General features: G+C 37.7%; 1 protein-coding gene across 1 annotated transcript; it reads left to right on the plus strand.

Annotated features, from left to right (window-relative positions):
• The first annotated feature begins 3,246 nt into the window (after window positions 1–3,246).
• Window positions 3,247–22,328, plus strand: LOC103705833 (phosphoenolpyruvate carboxylase 4). Its single transcript, XM_008789709.3, has 20 exons — window positions 3,247–3,580; window positions 4,005–4,168; window positions 7,257–7,371; window positions 7,458–7,535; window positions 10,863–10,931; window positions 11,009–11,087; window positions 11,375–11,451; window positions 11,539–11,634; window positions 12,934–13,075; window positions 15,304–15,432; window positions 16,697–16,758; window positions 16,928–17,197; window positions 17,399–17,524; window positions 17,701–17,802; window positions 17,893–18,039; window positions 19,529–19,627; window positions 19,790–19,878; window positions 20,332–20,458; window positions 20,531–20,737; window positions 21,303–22,328. Exons 1-20 carry the CDS (start codon window positions 3,425–3,427, stop codon window positions 22,125–22,127), a joined length of 3,159 nt encoding a protein of 1,052 aa, XP_008787931.1. The 5' UTR covers window positions 3,247–3,424; the 3' UTR covers window positions 22,128–22,328.
• The last annotated feature ends 1,354 nt before the right edge of the window (window positions 22,329–23,682 follow it).

A 23,682-nucleotide genomic window follows, 5' to 3' on the forward strand; every position in this document is an offset into this window, starting at 1 on the left:
ATAGAGAATCTGCCTTCCATGCCATGGAACACTGTTGAAGTGTAGCTTATCCTGATAACAATAATAAAAATAAATTAACTAGATACTGGCAGAGCACTACAACCACCACATGAGACACACTAGTAGATGGGTTCATTGGACTCCAGCATCAACCATAACATTTAGCCCTGATTCGGGTGTTGTATGGGATGATTCGGACAATTTCGAAGCAGCTCATTCAGTTCGCTTGTGGTTTTTGATCTCCGAATTGAGCAGATTTGGATCGATTGATTCAATAAGAATCGGATAGTTGGCCTGATTTATTTTGTTTTTAAAACCTTGCTCATATCTCTTTAACACCAAAGCACCTAAAACTAATAAAATTATATTAATCAAATTTATAAAATAAATTAAAAATAAAAAATCTTTCTTTTCTTTTATTCTCTTCTCCTTTTGTTTTTTAAGAAAAAATCAAATAAAAAAAAGACCTTTCTTTTCCTGTCCCCAACCACACCCTCACCCCTCATAAGAGAATTTTAAAAAAAAGATAAATTACAAAAATACTTCTAAGATTAGATATAAATTATATTTATACCTAATGGTATGCAAAATATAAGCCTAAATTTATCTATCTCTCATCAATTAGAAAAGGAATTGGAAAGAGAATCCAAGAATTGCAAACTCGTTTCCATTACACAATTCAAGAATAAAAAGATATATCCATCTATGATTAAAGATAATGATACCCACCATGATCTTGAACAGTTCTTGAGCAAAATCCAAAAGGCTGTAACTTTCAAGCCTCATTCACCATGATTCGAAGCTGGTATCCTTGTCGGAGCTCCCGCTGAGCTTCCGGTGGATTTCCATAACCATGCGAAAGAGCCTCAATATATATATATATATATATATATATATATATATATATATATATGTATGTATATATATGTATGTATATATATGTGTGTGTGTGTGTGTGTGTGTGTGTTTACTGTGTACGGGCATCAACTATTGAAGATATGGCTGTATAAACTATCACTGGTAAATTGAAATTGATTTAACAAGAACAATATATAATAATTAAATAGATAAATATGATTCAGCTTTAAAAGCAAGCATGCCAAGCCATTGTCAATTAGGACCATAGGCTCGACTTAGATGGTTCGCGTATTTATCTTATATTACAAAGACGGATTGGGGAATTTGGATGGATTTGTCAAATATTTAGGTCTATTCCTACACAAAAAAAAAGAACAATACTTTTTGTAACATTTTATATTATCTAGTTTATATACATGAATAAAATTAGGAAAAAAATATTTTAAATGACAGTTAAAAAATTCGCCCCAATTTATTCTTATTCCTCTCCCCACCAATCCACATTACCATTTCTCACGATTATCTACTTTTGTCGACTCCCTTATTCTTAAATTTTCTCAAACTTTTGTCTATCAAAACCAGCCAGGTTGATGTAAATGGATGATAATCACAACATGGTTCCTCTACCCAATGGTAGCAAGCCAAATGTAGCTTCAAAGTTGCACCCTATTGGAGAGGAGTTAGTTAAGCCACTCCTAACGACTGCATGGGAACCCATGATTACCCTCGTTGCTTGCCCCATGAACTAGTGTATGATGCCAATGTGCACTACTTCGCATTATAAGAGCATAAAAGGACATTATAAAGACATGTATGCATATGTGCTTGCTATTAAATTGATCGTGGGTGAGTTCATATCTGAGCTTTCTACCTTTGCTTCTTATTGTATTAGAATGTGGCGTGCATGAAGCATGTATATTTTTAATTTTAGAATGTTGATAGCATTTTGCACTACCGATATCAAACCAGAAAATTTTAAGAGTTTGGCTATAATGGCAAAACTAAAAAGAGAAAAAATTAGAGAGGGAAAGAATGAATGTGTTGTAGTAATTTTTCTGCAGTAGTGAGGCCTTTTTATAGTGTTCTTGGTGTCTCTTCAAACAGTCACAATACTTGTTTGAATAGTGACCACTTTTCAGACAGCCGTCATTTGTATCTGTTTGAAGAGTCATCTTTTCACCATCAACTATCTTTTTAGGGTCACATTTTTTTTACCTTCAACTATCTTTCTAGAGTCACTTCTTTTCACCTACTTTTCTTCAGAAAAAACAACACCCAAAACATACATACATGCATACATACATACATACATACATGCATACATATATATATATATAATTATATAATTTTGAAAGTTTTCAACAGTTATATAGTAGAATAGGCACTTCTATATGCGAATTTAAGCAAAAATAATAAAAATGCATATGGTACCTATAATTGTAATGGACAATCTCCATAGTCACACCCCTCCATTATCAATTTGAAACTACATAGCCTACAAGATAATGGTACTATGATTTATTTGTTCATAAGAAGATAGAGCAACCTATAAATAAATGTTGCTATAACTCTCTGTGGCGAGTATAACAACTATATTAACTTTGAATATCCTCATCATTTACAGAATTCGATAATAATTTCAACATGCACATATCTAATACTATAAGATAATGGCACTGAATATGCCAATACAACATCACATTGATGTTTTACATAAAACAACACTTTTAGGATGGTCGTAAGTTCCGTTTCAAGACAACATCAATAATGTTACAGGAATCCATGTGTGCATGTGATTGCAGTATCCAAGAGAGTCCAAGGCAGCTGCCCCTGTGAAGGAAATACCTTCAATAATGTGACAGAGACCTTGTTGGTTTGGTGTGGATACAGAGGGTCCTTCATTCTAAAAGAAACCCATAAAGTTGAATGTATATGGATAAAGTCCGTAAAAGCAAACCCAGCTTTTTGTCACCATCCATGCGAGAAGAAAGTTGATGGGAAGCAAGGTTCCGTTGACTGCGGCGGATCTAAATTAACAAATCTTTTATACGCCAGAAAGAAACTAAATCGCAGGCGTATTTCAGGGGCTAGCCCAGGTTCCGCCACGTGGCGTGGGAATAACGGCCTCCTGAACCATGATATCAGAAGGAGATATTGCCGTACATCAAGGGGAAACCGTTGGCCCCACGGTTATTTCGTCCCCTGGCCGTTTTGATGGTCGAGAGTAGTCACGCGATCGGACGGCGACTGCGCATCCTTCGCCCGTTACGGTGGTCCTCCGATTCGGAGGCGAAACCTCGGTTTCTCGGCCACGTGGCGGACCCGGATGGGGCGATGACACGGTAAAAAGTTTCCTCTAATGCCCCCCTCCCTCTTTCCCCGATTTCTCCGTTCTCTCTCTTATCCCCTGATTCTGGCCTCGCCGATTCTGTTCTTCTCCCCCCCTCTCTCTCTCTCTCTCTCTCTCTCTCTCTCTCTCGAGTACGACTCTGTTTCTTTTCTTCTTTCTTGCTTGTTCCATCGGATTTCTTCGCCGATCGGGCGTGTTCTCATCTGGTGGTGGAAAATGACGGATACTACGGACGACATTGCGGAGGAGATCTCCTTCCAGTCCTTCGAGGACGATTGCCGGCTTCTAGGAAGCCTTCTCAACGACGTGCTCCACCGAGAGCTAGGCTCCCAGTTCATGGAGAACGTCGAAAGAAAGAGGATCCTCGCTCAGGTGCACACTTCTCCATTCTCGACTTTTATTCTCCTTTTACATGTTTCATCTACTGCTTTTTTGAATTATTCACGTATATATATATTTTTCATCTTGTGTATTATCCATCTATTTTTTTTTTAAGTTTTTGTTTTTTTATGTATTTTCCCCCGGTTCATGTGAGTGAAGTCTTGCCCTGTTATGGTTCTCTGGATTTCTTGCCATCTTTTGTATCATTTTCTTTTATTTTTCTCCTTCTTTTTTCGGTGATAAATCTTCTTTTTTTGTATTGCAGTTTTTTTTTTTTTTTTTTTTTGGCGGGGGTGGGATGCTTGGCTGTTACTTCGGTTCTTGTTTTCGTTTTGCCTTTAAATATTTTAATTAGTCTTTTGCTGTTGAGTTCTGAGATTTTTCCGTGTTTTGTTCGTCGTTTTGAAACTTGTAGAGTGCTGTTAATATGAGAGCGGCGGGGATGGAGGAGACGGCGGAGTTTCTCGAGAAACAGCTGGTGACAGAGATATCGAAGATGACTCTCGAGGAAGCCTTGTCGCTGGCCCGGGCTTTCAGTCATTATCTCAACCTCATGGGCATTGCAGAAACCCATCACAGGTGTTCCTTTTTCTTTTTTTTTTTTTGTTGCCTTCTCTCCATCTCTCTCTCTGCCCTGTTTTGCTTTCCTATAAATTGTTTGTGCATTTGATTCTTTCTTTTCAATGATCTTTGCTCGTGATTTGGTTTCTTCTTTACGATGGCATGAATTCCCTTTGCCCACTTCAGTGATTCTTTTTGCAAAAACATTAGTCTCGTAATGTTTGATCACGAAAACGAGTATCCATGATATACATTTTTCATTGTTTGATTCAAGAACATAGTGAACAGAATTGATTTTTTTTTTTGCTATTAAAGCTGGCCTTTTCTATAGGGTATAGGGTATACGGAGATTATTATTATTATTATTATTATTCTTGTTGTTATTGCTGCTGCTGCAATATCATTACCAAGGATTTGTTAGAATTTTTTAAATTTTGAAGAGATTTAAATTTTTAAAAGTAACCTTATCCCCTTCTTTTTAGTTGTTTCAAAAGCTTTAAAACTCTTTTTTTTTTAAGTCCCGTCTAAAAGCAAGTTCTCTTGCTTTCATAGAAATCCTATCCTTGACGAGTGGGTTGGTGGCTACATCACTTCATCATCACATCTACTCATAACTCTGTGCTCTGTGCTGATAAGTCCAAGACGGAGGCTTCCACTCTTTTCCACTCACTTACTCCGTTTTTCCTTTTTCTATCTCAATCTTTTATTCTAGGTAACCGAAGGAGTCGATTGGGTCTAGCATTTTGGGAACGTAATTACCAAAACCTATATAAAGAGGTGAATCACGTTCTTAGGGCAATGTTATTCACACATCTTGATCCAGACAAGGCTTTTTCAATCTTTTGATTTTTTTTGTAATTTTTTTCTTTTATAATGTCTTTTGAAAATATAAAATTGCAACATAACAATTTTTAGGATATAATTTCTATACAATAGTATTATGATCAAAAAAGCATATAATCGCTTGTAATAACGAGTTTGCTAGAAAAGGCTATGTATCTAAAAGCTTATTTTGCAACTTTTCTTGCTCACCTGATGGGGTCCATCAGCAGACCGGTCACTAGTTCTATGGTAGTTAGCGCTTCCTATCTTGCTTATCATATTTGGCTGGACAGGAATACCAGAATTTTTGAGAGACAGAGGCAAAGTCAGAGGGTTGTGGCTGATAGGGCGCTTCTTCATACAGATGAGTTCACTCAGGCTCAGTCTGTCGGAGGTTCTCGGATGGCTAGGGATATCTTGGGGCCCCCACTCAGCTCTAGGAGTGACTCGGACGATTTTCCTCTCCTAGGAGCCACCATCTTCGAGCTTTCTCAATGTGAACTTCGATGGTAGTGTGCATGAGGATGGAGGATGAGGTGTTGGATTTGTGATCATAAATGCTAATTCCAGACTGATTGTAGCAGGGGACAGTCGTTTCTCTGACATTTTTGTTCCTGGAGCCGAGCTTAGAGCAGCTTGGAAAGCAATCACCCACCTGCGGGTCAACTTGGGGGTGGAGTGTTTCCATTTGGAAGGGGACGACGACTGTGATAGGGTGGATCTAGGGCTACGTCAGGGTTGGTGATGAGCACCCGCTGTTGCAGGACATCCGCAATCTTTTGAGGGATTGTGTGGCCTCTTAGGTCATCCTTGCTTACCGAGAGGTGAACAGTACAGCTGATTAGGTCGCCTCGTATGTTGCACAATACTCTGGTGGTTGGCTTTATGAAGCTACGAGTCCGCTCCACCCCTTGTTCATCATCTTTTTTTTTTTCTAATATTCTTCGATGTGGTCATGCTAGAATGGTATATAACGTATCCGGCTTACCACAAAAAAAGCTTATTCAAATTAAATTTATTTTCTAAAAATTCTAGTAAAGATCCTTCAATTATTTCCGATCTTGAATCTTTTAACATTTGGCGTGGCGGGGTGCGGGCGCAACACGTAACACATATGCTTTTCGCCAGATGCCACCTTTCAAAGTGTTACATTGCTACGGAAGTGTACGTTGGTTTTTGAAGAGATATGGTATTTCCGAAATATTACAAAGCTTCAGAACCATTATGTCGCTTCGGTTCCCAGGACAGAGTCTATAAATAGGCTTTGGGTTCAGGGCTCGAAGAACAACAGATTATCACATTCACTTTCATCTCTGTGCTTTGTGTTGATAAGTCCGAGATAGAGACTCCCACTATCTTCCACTCACTTTGTTTTTTCTTTTTATATCACAATGTTTTATTCTGGGCAACTGAAGGAGTAGATTGAGTCTAGCCTTCCAAGCGATCGTGCTCGTTGAAGGAAGATTGAGCTGAGCCGGGTTGTTGCACCTTGGAGACGTAATCGCCATAGACCCGCATGAGGAGACGAATCACGTTCTTAGGGTAGTGTTATTCACACACCTCAATTTAGGCAAAGCTTTTTCAATCCTTTGATTTTTCTTTTGTAAACTTTTTCTTTTATAACATTCTTTTTGAAATTATAAGATTGCAACATAGCACTTTCCAGGTGCCACACCGCCAATAGGATTAAAGTATCCCATGTCAGTGGCATGCCAACCCGGCACTAGCATGATAAAAAATGGTGCCATGCTGGTGCCTGACATGCTCGGTACCCACTAACACGTTTTACTTGCACAGAGCCAATACTCTACCATTGTCTTGTGCTGTAATACATTGGCACCATACATGTGTTGTGCCGTGTCGACCAGCACCTAAATGTTAAATTCATGATCATTAATTTATTTGCACACGACAAAGGCATATATGTTCTCTGATAGGAAAAGAAAATTCTTTGGTTTTTTAGAATAAACAAACTAATGGGATATTTATTCCTGTGTGACATCACTATGTTGATGTCATAATTATGCAACAGTTTTTTTTGGGAATCAATGATATTTCTATGATATATTTGGATAGTGTTTGGCAATAAAGAGTGGTTACCCTGGCTCGTCATAATAAATAATATGCTATTTTTAGCTGCGAGGGCACCACATAAGAAACATGCGCTGCAATCCATGCTAACATGTTGGTATTAACGTAAAAAAGGAGTGTTGCATTGTAAGTATCATTATCCAATCATGATACTTATGCTCTCTTGTCAAACTGTTCTAATCTCTTCATGCAGGGTTCGCAAGGCACGCAATGTTGATCATTTATCAAAATCTTGTGATGATATTTTCAATAAGTTGAGACATAGTGGAGTTCCTCCAGAAGAGCTCTATGAGACTGTTTGCAAGCAGGTCTGTTGTCTTCTCTATGTTTGGCATGCATGCTTATTAAGGAACTGCATGAGATGTTAATGTGCATTACTTGTTTATTTCTGCAGGAGGTTGAAATTGTTCTAACAGCACATCCTACTCAAATAAACAGGCGTACCTTGCAATATAAACACATTAGGATAGCGGTAAGCCCTCTCCACATTATGATGCATTCTGTTACATAATTAGCAACTAGATATTTCCTTTCTAGTCTTACTACTGTATATGGCTTTATGAATCCTCTGCCATTTTTTCCTACCAAGTATGCGGCATCATAGTCTCTGCTAGCTTTTCCATATTCTTTCTTATATGTTCGTTTTTGTGTATATATATAATATCATATGCGTTTTTGTGTCTCTGAACCTTCTCCTTCACATATAACTTTACAACACAAATCCTGGTCAATCTCCATATAAAAATCTCTCTGATTTTCACCATTTAAGCTTTTTATCCATGACTTTTCACCAAATGGGTTCTACTGCTGACCAAGTTAGTGCAGCCTTCTTCAGCATGTACAAAATTGTGGGCCTTATTCTTTATCTTTAAAGAAGAATCTAATTCATAATGGCATGCTACAAACAAACTACTTAACCATCGTTTAGTTTCAATTAGATATGTTTCTCTCTCTCCCAGCCTTTTTCCCCCCTAAATCTCCAAGAAAAAAATGATCACGCATAGATATCACTTGCTATCAATTGACCAGGGCTCCTTTCCATTATAGTTCTCTAAATTGCATTTTACGTGTGTTTCATTTTTATTGTCTCTCAAATCATTAACCTCAGAACTTATATTCTTTAGTTCCATTTTCTACTTTTATCTCTGCATCCACAAATGTCATGTGCCAGTGCACCTTCATTGCAAAACAAGTAATTACATTTATGAGAAAATGCAAAGAAATGAGCTTATCGTTGCATCAAGAATATTACTCATCTTACTGTAACTACCAGTGCTTATCATTGTTCTCTACATGCTTAATGAAGAATTTCAATATACCTACAGCAATGGCTAACCCTATGGCAAGATGAGGTTTACATTGAACTATTGAAGCATAGTTTGCACTCTAATCAGCCAAAAATATTTATCACAAGTACTTAGTTGCATGTTCCATAATGGTGGGAAGGAGTCAACATATTGGAGGGTGACTGAGTTTATGATAGATATGGAATATTTAGAAGGCCATACAGCCTAGGGGAAGCAAATGGAGCCAGAAAAAGCATTACTTGATGGCCAAAACCACCAAAGTAAGGCTAATAAAAGGCCATCGACACACATCCACGTGCTTAAATATGAAAGATGAGGATATATTAGACATATGTCCATGTACAAGAGAATGAGCAGCCTAACTAGGATGACTGAACTAAAAAGGATGGATAGAAATGATAGGGAGCAAAAGAAAGGCTTGGGTTAGTTAGTTAAATCGCATGCAGTTGGGGGTGGGGATTTGGAGAGAGAGTAGAGCTGCAATGGGGCTGAGCTTGGTTGTTTCCATGCAACCCAAGCCCGACCGAGAAAAAATTCAGGCTTCTAGCCAGGTTGAGGCCCAAACCCAAGCCTAGCTTGAAGCCCAACTAGGCCAACTGAATCTAGGCTTGAGCCTCTCTCTCTTGTGTAAAACAAGAGAGAGAGTGAGAGAAAGAGAGAGAGCATGGGGGAGGGGGAGAAGAAAGAGGAAAGAGATAGAGAGATCGGGAGGGAGAGAGGATAGAGAGATTAGGAGGGAGAGGTGATCAAGAGATTGGGATTGAGAGAGAGAGTAAAGAGATAGGGAGGGAGAGAAGATCGAGAGAGAGAAATTGGGAGGGAGAGAGAGGAGACCGAGAGAAAGGAGTGAATGAGAGATCGTGAGAAGAAAATTTTGTGGAGGGAGAGTAGGAAGAGAGAAAGGGGGCTGCTGAGAGGGAGAGTGAAGAGGGGAGAGAGCTGAGAGAAAGATAGAAAGAGGAGAAGGGGCGGGGTGCTCAACTTCAGGTTCGAACTGGGCCTACTGTTGGGTTCAGACTTCGAGCAAGGCGAAGGGATCTAAGCCCATTTGAATTTTTTTGGCCCAGATTCGAGGCCCAAACCCAACTTGATTCTTCTCAATTCAGGCCTAAAGCTTGACTCGAAGCTGGCCCGACCTACATCCTTTTTCTAGCCCTAGGAGATGGTGTAGGAAAAAGTAGCTAGACCAAAATATCATGCAATCAACGAAAAAAAGAAACTGAAGTATAAAATAGAGTAGATGGTTGAAAGGGATAGGGAATCTTAATGGAAGATTTTTTTTTCGGGTTATAGTTTGAAGGATGGAGAAGCCTAATGCCAAGTTGTAGACAAGGATTCAAGTCTTGAGATGTCCTGCAAGACACTAGGACAGGGTACCATCCCATGTGTCGAGACTAGACCGTTCCACCATCGTCCCAACGTCTCAGTCGGCACGTCTTAGGACATCCCCAGTCTCAAGTGTCAGGATGTGGTGGGACGGTAGCACATCCTATTCCATAGAAAAACCGGCACATCTCCGTCCTATGGGATTTAAAACTTTGGTTGTAGAGGCCATGCTTAATAATTTGGAAGTGAATTAACCTCCAAATCCTCCATGGTGAAGGACTAAAAGGAACAGAGTTCATCAAGCACTATTCATTGGCTGTATGCATTTTGGGAGATGTTAACGAGCTGCAAATGGCCTTAAACGCCTTAAGATGTCCTTGACAACATGAATTGAAGCCCTAAAAGTTATTCTTGAGGGTAGTCAAAGACTAGGTTAGCACTTTTCATTAGAAAGAACTAGCACTAGGCATGTGCTATCCACATGCCTGGGTTCAAAAGAAAAGAGCCAAGAAGTCATGGTGCATAGAGCTTGAAGTCATGGTCACCTTTATTCATGGAGATTGTTGGCAGTAGACATTTCAATCACACACAATAAATTTTTGAAGTTTTCATTGCAGTTTGGGAAAGTCAACCTGAAGCTCGAATACCCCGAAATTATGATAAGCAAAGTTATTGCAAGAATGCAATAATTAGGAAAAACTACTTTATGGACTGCTGCATCGGATATTCCTTCTATTTTTTGCATATTTTATTTTCTGATTCACATGGATGCATTTTTACTAGATTGGTATAATAAATCCGGTTTTACCAAAAAAAAGAAATGTTATTGCAAGAATACAATGAAATCCAAAAAAGGGACTGATAGCCATGAACGCAATCACAGTTGGCTTTGGTCCTAGATGCAGCAGGCTGTTTGGACCTGCGCATGCATGTCTAGCATTATATAGCAATGAAGGCACCTTGTTCATGAAAGATTATTCATCTTAGGAATATCCTTACAAATTTCATTCTTCGGTTGGACATCACTCTTCGTTTGATATATACTTTGTCATTTCTTGTCGAATTTTCTATATATTTTGCTTTATTAATTCCAATTCTAGCTCCTACTCTCTGTTTTTTTTTTTTTTTGAGAATTCTTTTGTGACAAACTGACCTCAAAATCACAGCATCTTTTGGAGTTTAATGACCGACCTGATCTTAGCCATGAAGATAAAGAAATGCTCATAGAGGATCTGGTACTCTTTAATCAGAGTTTATTAAATATCAAGACTTTATTTTGTCCATATTGTCACATGAATTTTTTGCTTTGTAGGTTCGAGAGATGACTTCATTATGGCAGACTGATGAACTGAGGCGTCACAAACCTACTCCAGTTGATGAAGCTAGGGCTGGTAAAAATTTTATGTTTTGTTCAAAAGCCACTCCCCACCCCAGCCATATATATATATATATATATATATATATATATATATATATATAGAGAGAGAGAGAGAGAGAGAGAGAGAGAGAGAGAGACCTGGTTATGTAATTACTAGGGTCCACTGATGGTTGGGGATGTACCACCCAAGACTTGAAACCAGGACCTCTTCTTGTTAGGTGGAGGAACACTTGAGCAACGCCATACTATTTGCCCCCCTTGAAGGTTATCTTTGTAATATTTGCTGTTTCCTTTCCATAGGCCTACACATTGTGGAGCAATCACTTTGGAAAGCTGTACCTCATTATTTACGTCGTGTCAGCACTGCTCTGAAAAAGGTTCCGTTTCTTCTTTTTTTCTTCAAATGATTATGAAAATTTTTAACACAAGTTCTTATTCTATATTTTATTGTTCTATTATTGCAGCACACTGGTAAGCCGCTTCCTCTAACTTCCACACCGATTAAATTTGGCTCATGGATGGGTGGTGATCGAGATGGAAATCCAAATGTTACAGCAAAAGTAAGCTCTACTTTCTGTCATCATTTTGTGATGTGTGATGAGGCAAGCTTTGTTTCCATTATGCTATTGTTGCTTGTATGGACTATAGAGACTGATGCCGATTGTGCCACTAACTTGGCATTAGATCTCCAATTTTCACAGTGGAGTTCTCTAAAGAAGTCTGTTCCTGTTTGATGATCTTAAGTTGCTTGCTAAGATATTTGTGTTTCCAAGAACAGAAGAGCTGCCCCACATTGTTTCCATTTGTCTGGGTACTCCATAAAGAAGCTAGAGTTGAATTACCAAGAACATTTGTTATTTCCCTCGGGGTAACTAACTTAGATATACCCACACTTAGAATTAGAACACAAAATGACGACAGCTTAACCCATGTATGTTATGTATTTGAGCTGGAAAGCATGATGAAGATATACCAAATCACTCGTCCAGATTCCAGTCAATTTTACCGTCAAACTGTTGATTGTTTGTGGATGTTTGTTATTGTATATTATAGATACAAACTGGCTTTTATTTACAAACATTAGTGGAAACATATATTATGGAAATTACTCCCAGACAATTATACAGCTAGGCGAATAACTTATTTAGTACAGGATCTCTATTATCTTAAGAGATCGTTGAATGGAAGAGTTGAAGCCATTTTATTTATCACCTCACGGCCAAGCAAATGTGCAAACTGCACCTGTTATAAATTTTCCAGCCATTTGACAGGTTTAATTGCTCTAAGGTGAGTTTAGAATGTTGGGTTACATATGATAAAATGAAGAATACTAAAGTAATATGCACCAGTATGCTAATGTCATTATTGTGCACCTTTTAAATGAAACAGGTTTTCGACAATTTGTCCTTTCTCTGCAAAAATCAGATGAAGCCACCATCCCTTTATAAGGGAATTTCTAAGAACAAGCTTGGAAGGAAGAACAAAGTCTACGAGGACATTACTAAAATGCCAATAAATCATAGTTTTTGGCTGCTACAATTACATCCTTGTATATAAAGATATTGCAATATCTCGTAAAAGGCACAAAGGAAAGGAGATATGAAGCATAAAGATATCACAAAAAATAAATTTACATCATGAAAGAAAGGATTTGAATAACTTGCAAACATTATTTGGGAAAATTATTCGGGAAAATTATTCCTTGTTCAGCCCTTTCTTTTCAATGCTTCAGATATGAGAGAATTTTCATGAATTGTATCCAGTTTGTCCATTTGTTCTTTTATAATTTATTTTTTATTTTATGCAAATCTTTCCATAGAAAAATGAAGATTAACATGTTTGTAATGTTTTTGCTGCAGGTCACGAGAGATGTTTCTCTGTTGTCACGATGGATGGCAACCGAGCTCTACATTCGAGAAGTTGACAATCTCAGATTTGAACTATCTATGAACAGATGTAGTGATAAGTTGGCAAGCCTAGCACATGAGATCTTACTTAAAGGTTTGCTAGCTCATATTTTAATTCATTAAAGCATGGTTGTATGTAGATGCGGTAAACTAGGAGCTAGCAATTGCACTTAATGGAGAATGAGGTAATGGAAAATCAGCTGAGTTGGTATGAGCATGTGAAATAAAAACCATAGTGATGAAACTAAACCCCCAAGAAATTTGCTGAATTTGAGGCTTATCCAAAGCATGATAGAGTTGGTTTTCAATGCAATCTGATATATTTCAGAAATGGCTTTTCTATGAATAAAACTAAAGCCCCTAAATTAGAAACATGCAAAACAACTATGTCTCTATAAGAATATTTTCTATGATAACATCTTGCCATTAGTTTAAAAATACAGAAAAGCTAAATAGAATCAAAATCCTACATTTTATGATTTTTAAGCATCCAAGTTCTCCCTTTAGGCAAAATCCTGTCCTATGTTTAAAAATGATTTCATTCTAAGATTTTTGAGCGACTATTGCATTATCTACCAACTCTTGCTGCTGTATGTTTATTTTACAACATGCAACTATTATGCTCCTTGTAACCAAGAGCGCTGCTTGCACATGTAGTCTTCCTACTGAAGGCACATTTTAACTCTTTTCATTATCACATCAGGTTTTCTGCAGATAGTCTTCACATGCTTAAATTATAAACTAGTGAGACCCAAGAGTTAAAAAGCTGCTCACAAGGGAGAAAACCGAAGTATTATACAAGAGAAGTAAGAAAAAAGGTTTCTTGCGACTTTGTTAGATGCCTATAGTCGCCTTCAATTCTGTTGATGAGACAAAATTAGAAAAGAGTAGGAAATATAGTTTATTAATTTGGACAGCAGGGAGTAAATCATTATGCATATGTTATAGGGTAAGGCACTCTTGTCATGAGTGGATCCTTAGTTGGTCCACCGATGACCTTTGTGCTTAGGTGGGATGGGTTGCTTAGGCACTGACATCTGAATCCTAGGTTGCATTAAGTGCCTCCTAATATGGGTTAGTGTTGAGTGATGTAGTACTCTAATGACAAATTTGAGTACTAATTAAGCTATATCTCAAGTTTTAGGTTATATATTGCTACATCATGAAATCATTATTATGCACTTGACTTGGATATACACGTGCCCACACACATAAATACATCACAGGGTCCTCTTCTTCAGTCACTTTTCTTTTAAAATGTTCAGTTGCATTATTTTCATTTCCTTTTTCCTTTTATTAGTACTGTCCTTTCTTTTTCCCCTTCAGTTGTCTTTGTTCTCTCTCTCTCTCTCTCTCATATCTTGGATTCTTTCACTTATTTTCCCCTATTTTTCTTTCTCAATCAAAAGAAGCTGCCCTTTGGCCCTTTCTTTTTGTGTTTTTCTTGATACTCATTCTGTACTTCTAAATTCCAAGGTCCAAACCTTCTCCTTCTCTTTCATTTTTCAAGGATGTATCTTTTCAATTCTTTCATTTTCTTCACCTTTTCTTCTAGTTTTCCTTCTTTGCTCTTCTTTTTTTATTTTTTTTTATCTCTCATCCCTATTCTTTTTAGCCTTTTAGGATATCTTATATTTTCCCTTTGCAAAATTTCTAAAGTAATGAAAGAAACATATAAAGTTACAACATTATCCTAGCTACATCAGAAAAGATGCATAATCTGTCTACTGCCACAAGAAGGTTCATTGATACTTCTCTTTTTCATTACAAATTGTCTGCTGCTTCTTTTATGCTGACATATGTGGTCTTCTTATTTGTTGTCAAATTTACAACTTCATATAATGTACATTATTTTTGTTATGGAACCCAAATCAAGAGGTTGGCAGTTTAACTTTAACATCTGCCAGTCATGATTAATGTTCTTATGAAGTGGGAGAATTTACTAAATACAATGGTCAATGTTTGAACAAGATATGAACAGTATAATATTCCCTAAGTTTGTTTATGGAACCAAGGATTGCATGTAATATGCTCTTTTGAAGATATGGCAAGCGATGAGTCATTGAGCTTAAATATGTGAATGCTCAAGGAATTTAAGTTCATTCTGAAGAATAGGCAAGGTAGAATAATCCTTCTATCAATATCTACATCTAGATTCTTGTTGTGCCCGTCTTAAAACTTTTGTTTGCTTTGCTATCTGAAATTCTTTCAAACCAACTGAAATGATACTTTGGCAGCAATTTTTTAGTTATGATTTCCATTTGAAAAACAGCACAATCAATTCTTTGGGGGTCATAGATTTATTTTACATATATATTGTAGAATCAGCAGCTGAGGATCGACACTCTCAAAGCTGGAATCAGTCCATAAACCATTCTAAGCATAACAGTCAGCAAACCTCAGCATTGCCCGCGCAGCTCCCTGCTGGTGCTTATTTCCCTTCTTGTACAGGTAAAGAAAGGTCTACGCATTTCATCACTGAATTGTTGTTTCACGTTGGGTGCTCTGAAAGTATCTAATCAAGGCAGCATTTCTGTTCTTTTTATTTAGCTTTAGCATTTTCTCTCATTACCCTTGTCTTTTCTACTCTTATCACCCACATAGCCAGAAAGCTAGACTCCTTTCACAACTTAGGCTTCTTTTCAGCACCCAAACTTCATCATCTACACTGAGAGCTCCTGGTCAATGGCTGACATTCTTCATCGACAAGACATCTTATGGATAGGCAATCTGAAAAAACACTAGATATCTCACCCTATACATCACAACACACCACTCGCACCTATATACACCCCTTTGCTCCACCATGAGGAGATGCACTTGCATGTTAAAGAGAAAAAGAGAAGGAACAGAAATTGCATCACTTTCACCACCCTCCATAAGCTTTAACTTAAGCCTACACCCGAATGCCTATCGTCCACCATGTTTCACCTTCAGGACCTATGCCATGGCCCCAGCCTTTTGGATGGAGGTTAGGAGGGAACATGAATTAGAATATGATCACTTCCAACTTCACTTTTTGAAGTCAGCCAATAGGGAAAGGTGATTAGGAGGGAGGCTTATTTTTCAACAAAAGGACAGAGTTTAAGATGGAACAGATAGATGTGTGACACATAATTCTCGAAATTGTTCTACAATTACAACACTAGTGCTGATATACATAACTACATGTATTAAAAAGACAAGGCTGATTGATTTCATTCATGCAGTATATCACCAATTCAATTTAAATAGGAATTCTTATCATTATTAATTGGTTAATTTTCCTCTGTTAACTATTATTTGTTGGTAATTCAATGCCAAAATATCTCAGAAGCTGAAGGATATATAAAACTGGATGGCAGTTAAATCACCTTATACAGATCTGTGGCCTATCACTGGTTTCTGAAACATTCAATAATGTGAAGTTGTGGAAATGTAATAAAGTAGCAGTTGTAACATCTCACATAAGCAACTGTGACAACGATGTTGCTGCTTACCAATAGGAATCTGGTAGCAATGTCGATCAATGAGTGTAGAGGTAATTAGAACTTCTCTTATGATCTCTTCAAGATTTTTTTTTTAAATGTTGTCGCCAAATTATCAATCTCTAAATAAGTCATCACCTTGCTTGTTATATCTTTTTCTTTATGAAAACTACCTGATTACACATCAAACAATTGTATAAAAGCAACTCCATGGTGATTATCATTCACTATAGCTTTTGCTGATGTAGAATGCAAAGATGGGGATTCCCAATACCCCAGATTAGAATTTCCGTGCAACCTAAATCGTCAGGTAAGACAATTTTTAAGAATGGCTATATAATTTTGTCCACTTCAATAATTTAGTTATATTTTCTTGGAAACGAGCATTTTTTTCTGGCTTTTTCATCTACTGTCACTTTATTACTTGATTTTAGATCGTTGTAAGTAGTGCTTTTGTCGAACATGTTTTCTGATTGCAGAATGCTCAGAGTTCTCTAGATTCTGGTCAAAATATTTTGAGACAAACCTCTTCAGACAGCAATTCTAGTCCTGGCCTCAGTCGTCAGTCATCCATTACAGGGTCATCAAAGATACCTAGGACAAATTCTACCCAACTTCTTGCTCAGAGGAAACTATTTGCAGAATCTCAAGTAGGCAGGTCAAGCTTCCGGAAGCTTCTTGAGCCCAGCTTGCATCAACGTCCTGGAATTGCTCCGTACAGGGTTGTTCTTGGGAATGTCATGGATAAGGTTCATTTTCTTTTATTTTGGCTCTGATTTTTATAACAGAAGCATTTATTAGCGACAGAAGCAATATATCAGATTTAAATAGATTCAAATTTTTTATCTTTTGGATGAATGACTCTACCAGCGGCTGATGCACACTCTAAGCTTTGTCTCAATTCAAATATGCCATCAAGTTTTACTCTTTCTGAAATACATTTCAATCAGCTTATGAAGACACGGAGGCGGCTGGAGCTTCTCCTCGAGGACCTTCCTTGTGAACATGACCCTATGGAGTATTATGAAACTTCAGATCAACTTCTTGAACCACTTCTCTTATGTTATGAATCCTTGGTAACACATTTATTCTCCATTTTTTGCCTTCTCTATATATATTTGCATGGACTTCTTGTGAAACAATAAAATGGATGTGCTATACAAGGTGATCACTCTCTATTTTAAAATATTTATTTTAAAATCTTTATCTTTTTATATAATTCGGATGCTGACCTTTGATGAACACTTTGAAGCAATCATGTGGGTCTGGTATACTTGCGGATGGTCGGTTGGCAGATCTGATACGGAGGGTTGCCACTTTTGGTATGATATTGATGAAGCTTGATCTGCGTCAGGTATCATCATCATCATTATCATCATCTTTGTTAGTTTTAATATGAGAGATGATAGACCAATTAATCTGTTTCTTTTATATCTCTCTGTAGGAGTCTGGTCGACATTCTGAAGCATTGGATGCCATTACAAGATATTTAGATATGGGTGTATACAGTGAGTGGGATGAAGAAAGAAAATTAGAATTTCTAACTAGGGAGCTGAAAGGAAAGAGACCTCTGGTTCCCCCAACAATAGAGGTCATTTATTTTCTTCCATAATATATTTTCCCAATGCAAGTTATTTATTTCAACTCTAGTTGGAAGGTGTTCAGACTAAGATTCATAGCTGTCTTTCCTTTTTAGGCCCCTGAGAAATCAAATACTAAAGAAGAAAATATGAACCTCAAAGTTCTGTGATGTTACATCTTCCTTAACATTAGCAGTAAGTTATCAGTGACTAGTGCAACAGGATATGGGCTTGGTGCTGACCCTTGGTGTAAGCTCACAATGATTAGGAACACACTTAACAACTACAAACACTTGTCACTGTGCTGTCATTTGAGTCTTCAATAATTTCATTTTGAAGTTAATATGGAGCTTCTTGATGCTCATTTTATCACCTCTCCAAATAATTCCTGATATTCTTGTTCCAAGACAACAATGTGGATTTTTTTTCTTTGTCCCATTGATTGCTTCAGCAAGAAAGCAGTTTATTTTGGCTTTCTCAATGCAAAACCATATAGGTTCTTCTAATAAACTTCATTTTTCTTAGTCCCTGTTTTATCACCCTTTCTCATAAGTTTAGCCATGTAAGTTGTGCAATTTTTGTACATGACTTTCTTTACATAGATGGGTGCCCTGATATTTATCCAATCAATGGCATTTTTCTATTTCATATATCTCATTGATAGCTAGTCAACCAAATTAACTCAGTGTCTCCCATGAATGTTAATCTTTACTTTAACTGTCTTCTACGTCCTTTTTAACACATTCTCGGTTCTTGTTTCTGAATTGAAAAAAAGGGGGAAACTTGGCAAGTCTTTAATCGTGCGTCTTCTAATTAAATTGTTTCTGTAATCACCATCCTCAGTCAACAGTTTATGGAACTAAAATTTGTCATTCCCTAACGTTTCCATCTTTCAAGAAAATCTCATCTTACTCTTAATGATATATGTATTTAAGTTGATCCGGTACTAGTTTCTTGTCCCTACGCTAGCTAGTCTGGTCCTCTTAAACCAACCTATTAAATAGACAGTCATAAGCTACATGCTCAGCCTCTTTTATTCCAGTGTCATTTTTTTTCTTGCATGACTTGAAGCATGTCCTCTTTTTCCCTGATCATGTCTTGTATGGTGCCACTCCACTACTTGTGTGTCGTTTACCTCCAAGAAATTTTCTGGCAACTTTCTTGATACAACTAAAATAAAAAGGAATAGCTAGTGATTGAGGTAGCATTTTCAGTCGATGTCTCTTAGGTTTTCTTAAGAAATAGGAATTGATAGGCATCAATGATCAATAGGATAGCTACGTCAATATTAGGCTGGCACTGGCTGAATCTAATGAAATTGCTAAATAATCAATTTAACCTTTTATTCTTCGTTTACTTGTTTAAGAAATTGGTCCTCACTCCTCACAATTGATACTGCTGATTGAGCCTGATTCCTTGTGCTATGAAAAAAGTTAATGCTAATAGTTCTGTCACTATTCTTCAGCTAAAACCAGTTTTATATTACTTGGAGCTTCTCAGGTAGCTGCGGATGTGAAAGAGGTCCTCGACACATTCCGGGTAGCTGCTGAACTAGGAAGTGATTCGCTTGGCGCATACGTGATTTCAATGGCCTCTAATGTACGTCTTACCTTGGTAAAATCTATGGATGTAAAGTGAAAATACATGTATATTCCAGAGCAAAAGTTTGTGTTGCCTTTGAAGTTTTGATTCTATTTGGTTTGTAATAAGGTTTAGATATGACATTGATGGCATCATCATCTTCTACTATATGTATGGCAGGCAAGTGATGTTCTTGCTGTAGAGCTGCTGCAGAAGGATGCTAGACTTTCTGTGAGCGGGGAACTAGGAAGACCGTGTCCCGGTGGAACGTAAGATAAACTATTCTAACTGCATGTTTGGGTTGCATGAGATAATATCAGAGATATATGCGAAAACATAACAGTGATTTAAAAGATATAGTAAAGCTGACTACCAATAAGTGACTTAAGATGTGATCAATAAAGTAACTCGAGAATAACAAAGTTATAAGCTTCTTGTCAATGGGAGTGTTCTGTCTATATGTACATAGATGTATTTGTGCAATTTGCTGCATATTGATAATCAAATGGATTTTCTTTTTTTGAATCAAGCCCTCCAGCCCTAGGTTTGCTTAGAGGCTTGTTACTGGGTGTTGAAAGGTATTCAAGCCCGCTATGGTTCTTGGCTGTTTTGGATATATTTCAATAAATTAGTCTTTAAACTTGATAGGATGAAAATGAGGACTACACTTATTTACATGATTACATGAGTGCACTAGTAACTATGGCCTTCTCTTCAAACAGGTTAAGAGTCGTCCCTTTGTTTGAAACCGTGAAAGATCTGAGAGGAGCTGGTTCAGTGATAAGGAAGTTGTTATCAATTGACTGGTATCGGGAGCATATCATAAAGAACCATAATGGGCACCAAGAGGTACTAGTGATTGTAATGTCCAACCCTCTTTGTATCTCTCTGTTCTCTGAAGCTAAAAGAAAAAATGGTCAGGTTATGGTTGGTTACTCTGATTCCGGTAAAGATGCTGGGCGCTTTACAGCAGCATGGGAACTGTACAAAGCCCAAGAGGATGTTATTTCTGCCTGCAATGAGTATGGTATCAAAGTCACACTTTTCCATGGGCGTGGAGGTAGTATTGGTCGTGGTGGTGGTCCCACATATCTCGCCATACAATCGCAGCCTCCTGGTTCTGTAATGGTAATCTATAATTTTCAACTTCAGGTCTATTTCTTGAAATGTTTGTTCTTTCTATGTTTAAAGCTGAAGTCAATTTAATCTTGTTGTAGCCCTGATTATACTTACCACAGCAACTTGCGTGCATTTTATGATTTTCCTTGCTAATTGCATACTTCTCTTCTAAATTTGATATATTAGTGAGATTCACTGCCCACCAACGAATGGAATAATCTTCATTAAAAGTGTTAGCCTGTTGAAGAAGCTAATGAACACATGTTTAGCCACTTCATCTAATTGCTAACTTATTCATATATTGTGGATTAGCATTACATTTCATTACATGTATAGCCATTGAATTTCTATTCTTCTAGTTGAAGATCACTAAGTGGTATTATCTTGATTTTTCTTTTACATTCTCCTGCTTTCAATGCATGCTTTTTTCACTCAATTCATGAGTTCTCATCTCATTGTGTCGACAGTTAAACTATGCAGCATGCTCCATACCCTTGCTAGCACTAGATGTAACTTGTATAATAATGGACAACCATCTATTTCTTCTAGTTTAATGCATTTTTTCTGTGGGCAGGGAACTCTTCGTTCAACTGAGCAAGGCGAGATGGTCCAAGCCAAGTTTGGTCTTCCCCAGACAGCGGTAAGGCAGCTCGAGATCTGCACAACAGCCGTTCTTCTGGCAACAATGCGCCCACCACTTCCCCCTAGAGAAGAGAAGTGGCGCCGTGTCATGGAGGAGATCTCCAAGACCAGTTGCCACCACTACCGGAGCACTGTATATGACAATCCTGATTTTCTGGGCTACTTCCATGAGGCCACCCCTCAGGCTGAGCTTGGCTTCCTCAACATTGGAAGCAGGCCTACCAGAAGGAAGACCTCAACTGGTATTGGGCACTTACGTGCGATCCCATGGGTCTTCGCATGGACTCAAACCCGTTTTGTGCTTCCTGCATGGCTTGGGGTGGGAGCTGGCCTCAAGGATGCATGCGATAAAGGGTACCAAGAGGACTTGCAAGCCATGTACAAGGAGTGGCCTTTCTTTCAGTCTACTATAGATCTTATTGAAATGGTGCTTGCAAAGGCTGACATTCCCATAACAAAGCACTATGACGAAGTGCTTGTACAAGAGAGCAGAAGGGCCCTTGGTGCAGAACTGAGGACGGAGTTACTGAAGACAGAAAAGTACGTGTTGATTGTCAGTGGTCACGAGAAACTTTCAGAGAACAATCGAAGTTTGAGGAGATTGATCGAGAGCAGGCTCCCTTTTCTCAATCCAATCAACATGCTACAGGTGGAGATTTTGAGGAGATTGAGATGTGATGATGATAACAATAAACTTAGAGACGCATTGCTCATCACGATCAATGGCATTGCAGCAGGGATGAGAAACACTGGTTGACATGATTGATCACTCGAAGTATTGCACAGACCATTTTCTTGCAGAGATTTGTTAAAAGATACAGTAGTGCGAGGTTTTCTGTTCCCCTTCTTTTTCTATTTGGGATTCTCCATATATCTATGAATTACTAAAATTTCTTTAGGAACTTCAATGCAAAAATTATATATTTTATGAAATGATCCAAAGGTCGGATTGATGCTATGATGGATTCCATTCACCAAAATATGATGATAATGCAATCAAGAGGCTGTATATCTGATGTATATGAATTGATTGATTTATTCAGGTGCATGGAAGCTCTTCAGTTTCAAGGTATGAGGCAATTGCCCCATATGTCATAATGTGAACTGGGGTAGTATCATAGTTTTCCAGTTATTGACCAGCCCACTGATAAGGTTTGGTTTGAACATGAAATCTTCCCACCTAAATGTGTACAGGCGTCAGAAAAATTTGCCCTTCTTTATCCGGAATTTCCTGAACGGATGAAGGGCCGCTAGACCCTTATTCTATTGCCTGGTATTCTACCTCTCTGATTTTCTGTCAAGCTGAATTCTACTAGATTTGCTGCATTTCAGATACTTGTTGCAGTATACGTTGAGCATGTTAAAGCATTGGATATTGCATCCAGAATTGTACTTATGGAGCCTTCCATAAATTGATGTTGATAGATTTACTTCTGTAGATGGTGTATAGGATCAGGACATTATGGAGTATCATGCATGAGCAACATAACCAGTGATTCCTATTCAATCTATCAGTGGATGCCAAAAAACTAAAAAAGTGTGATTAGTCTTGTAACAGTGAAATGGTTGCATTTTTTAGCAAAAGATTTCCAATTGAGATTTTTCTGAATGCTATTTCTAAGATTAAGAGCACTTTTTCTATTAATCATATGGATAGAATAGTTCCTCCACACAGACCAGCACCTCTCCGTTGTTAAGAAAGTGTTATTTGGGTGCATGGCCACTCCCATTGCCCATATAAACAAGTGAAATACAATGCCGTAGCTATTCATGACACATTTTCTGCTGTCAGTAGCAGTATGACTAAAAGTTGGAAAAGAGCATTGAGCATGTGTTTTGAAGGATATACTCAAATAGGGACCTTGGTTGAAAATATCAAAATACTATTCTCTCACCCGAGTCTCAAACAGAGGGCATATCAATCAATTCAACGATCCCCAAACCACATCCTATATGAAATGGAAACTTGAAGGAATCAGAAGCTCCAGCAATGAGCGACAAGTAATAGGAGCACGATCCTGATATAAAGCTTCAGTAACCTGAGTTAACCAAGAAAATTATTATCCTAAAAATGACGCATTTACAGACCGGGATATTTCTGGGTTCAGAGTTTACTGCATGGAAACAGTAGATGTTAGTTCAATACAAAAGTTGATAACTGGTGTGAATTCATTTGGGACCATTTAGCGATCTCCAGACTTCAACGTTACATGTTTTTTTATTAAAGACTTCAATGTTAATCTTTTGCAAGCGGCAAGGACACGGGAGAATCCAAAGTCAGCAAGCCCAACAAAAAAAAGGTGCACGAGTGA

This window comes from Phoenix dactylifera, chromosome 15 (assembly GCF_009389715.1).
Source record: "Phoenix dactylifera cultivar Barhee BC4 chromosome 15, palm_55x_up_171113_PBpolish2nd_filt_p, whole genome shotgun sequence".
NCBI lineage: Eukaryota > Viridiplantae > Streptophyta > Magnoliopsida > Arecales > Arecaceae > Phoenix > Phoenix dactylifera.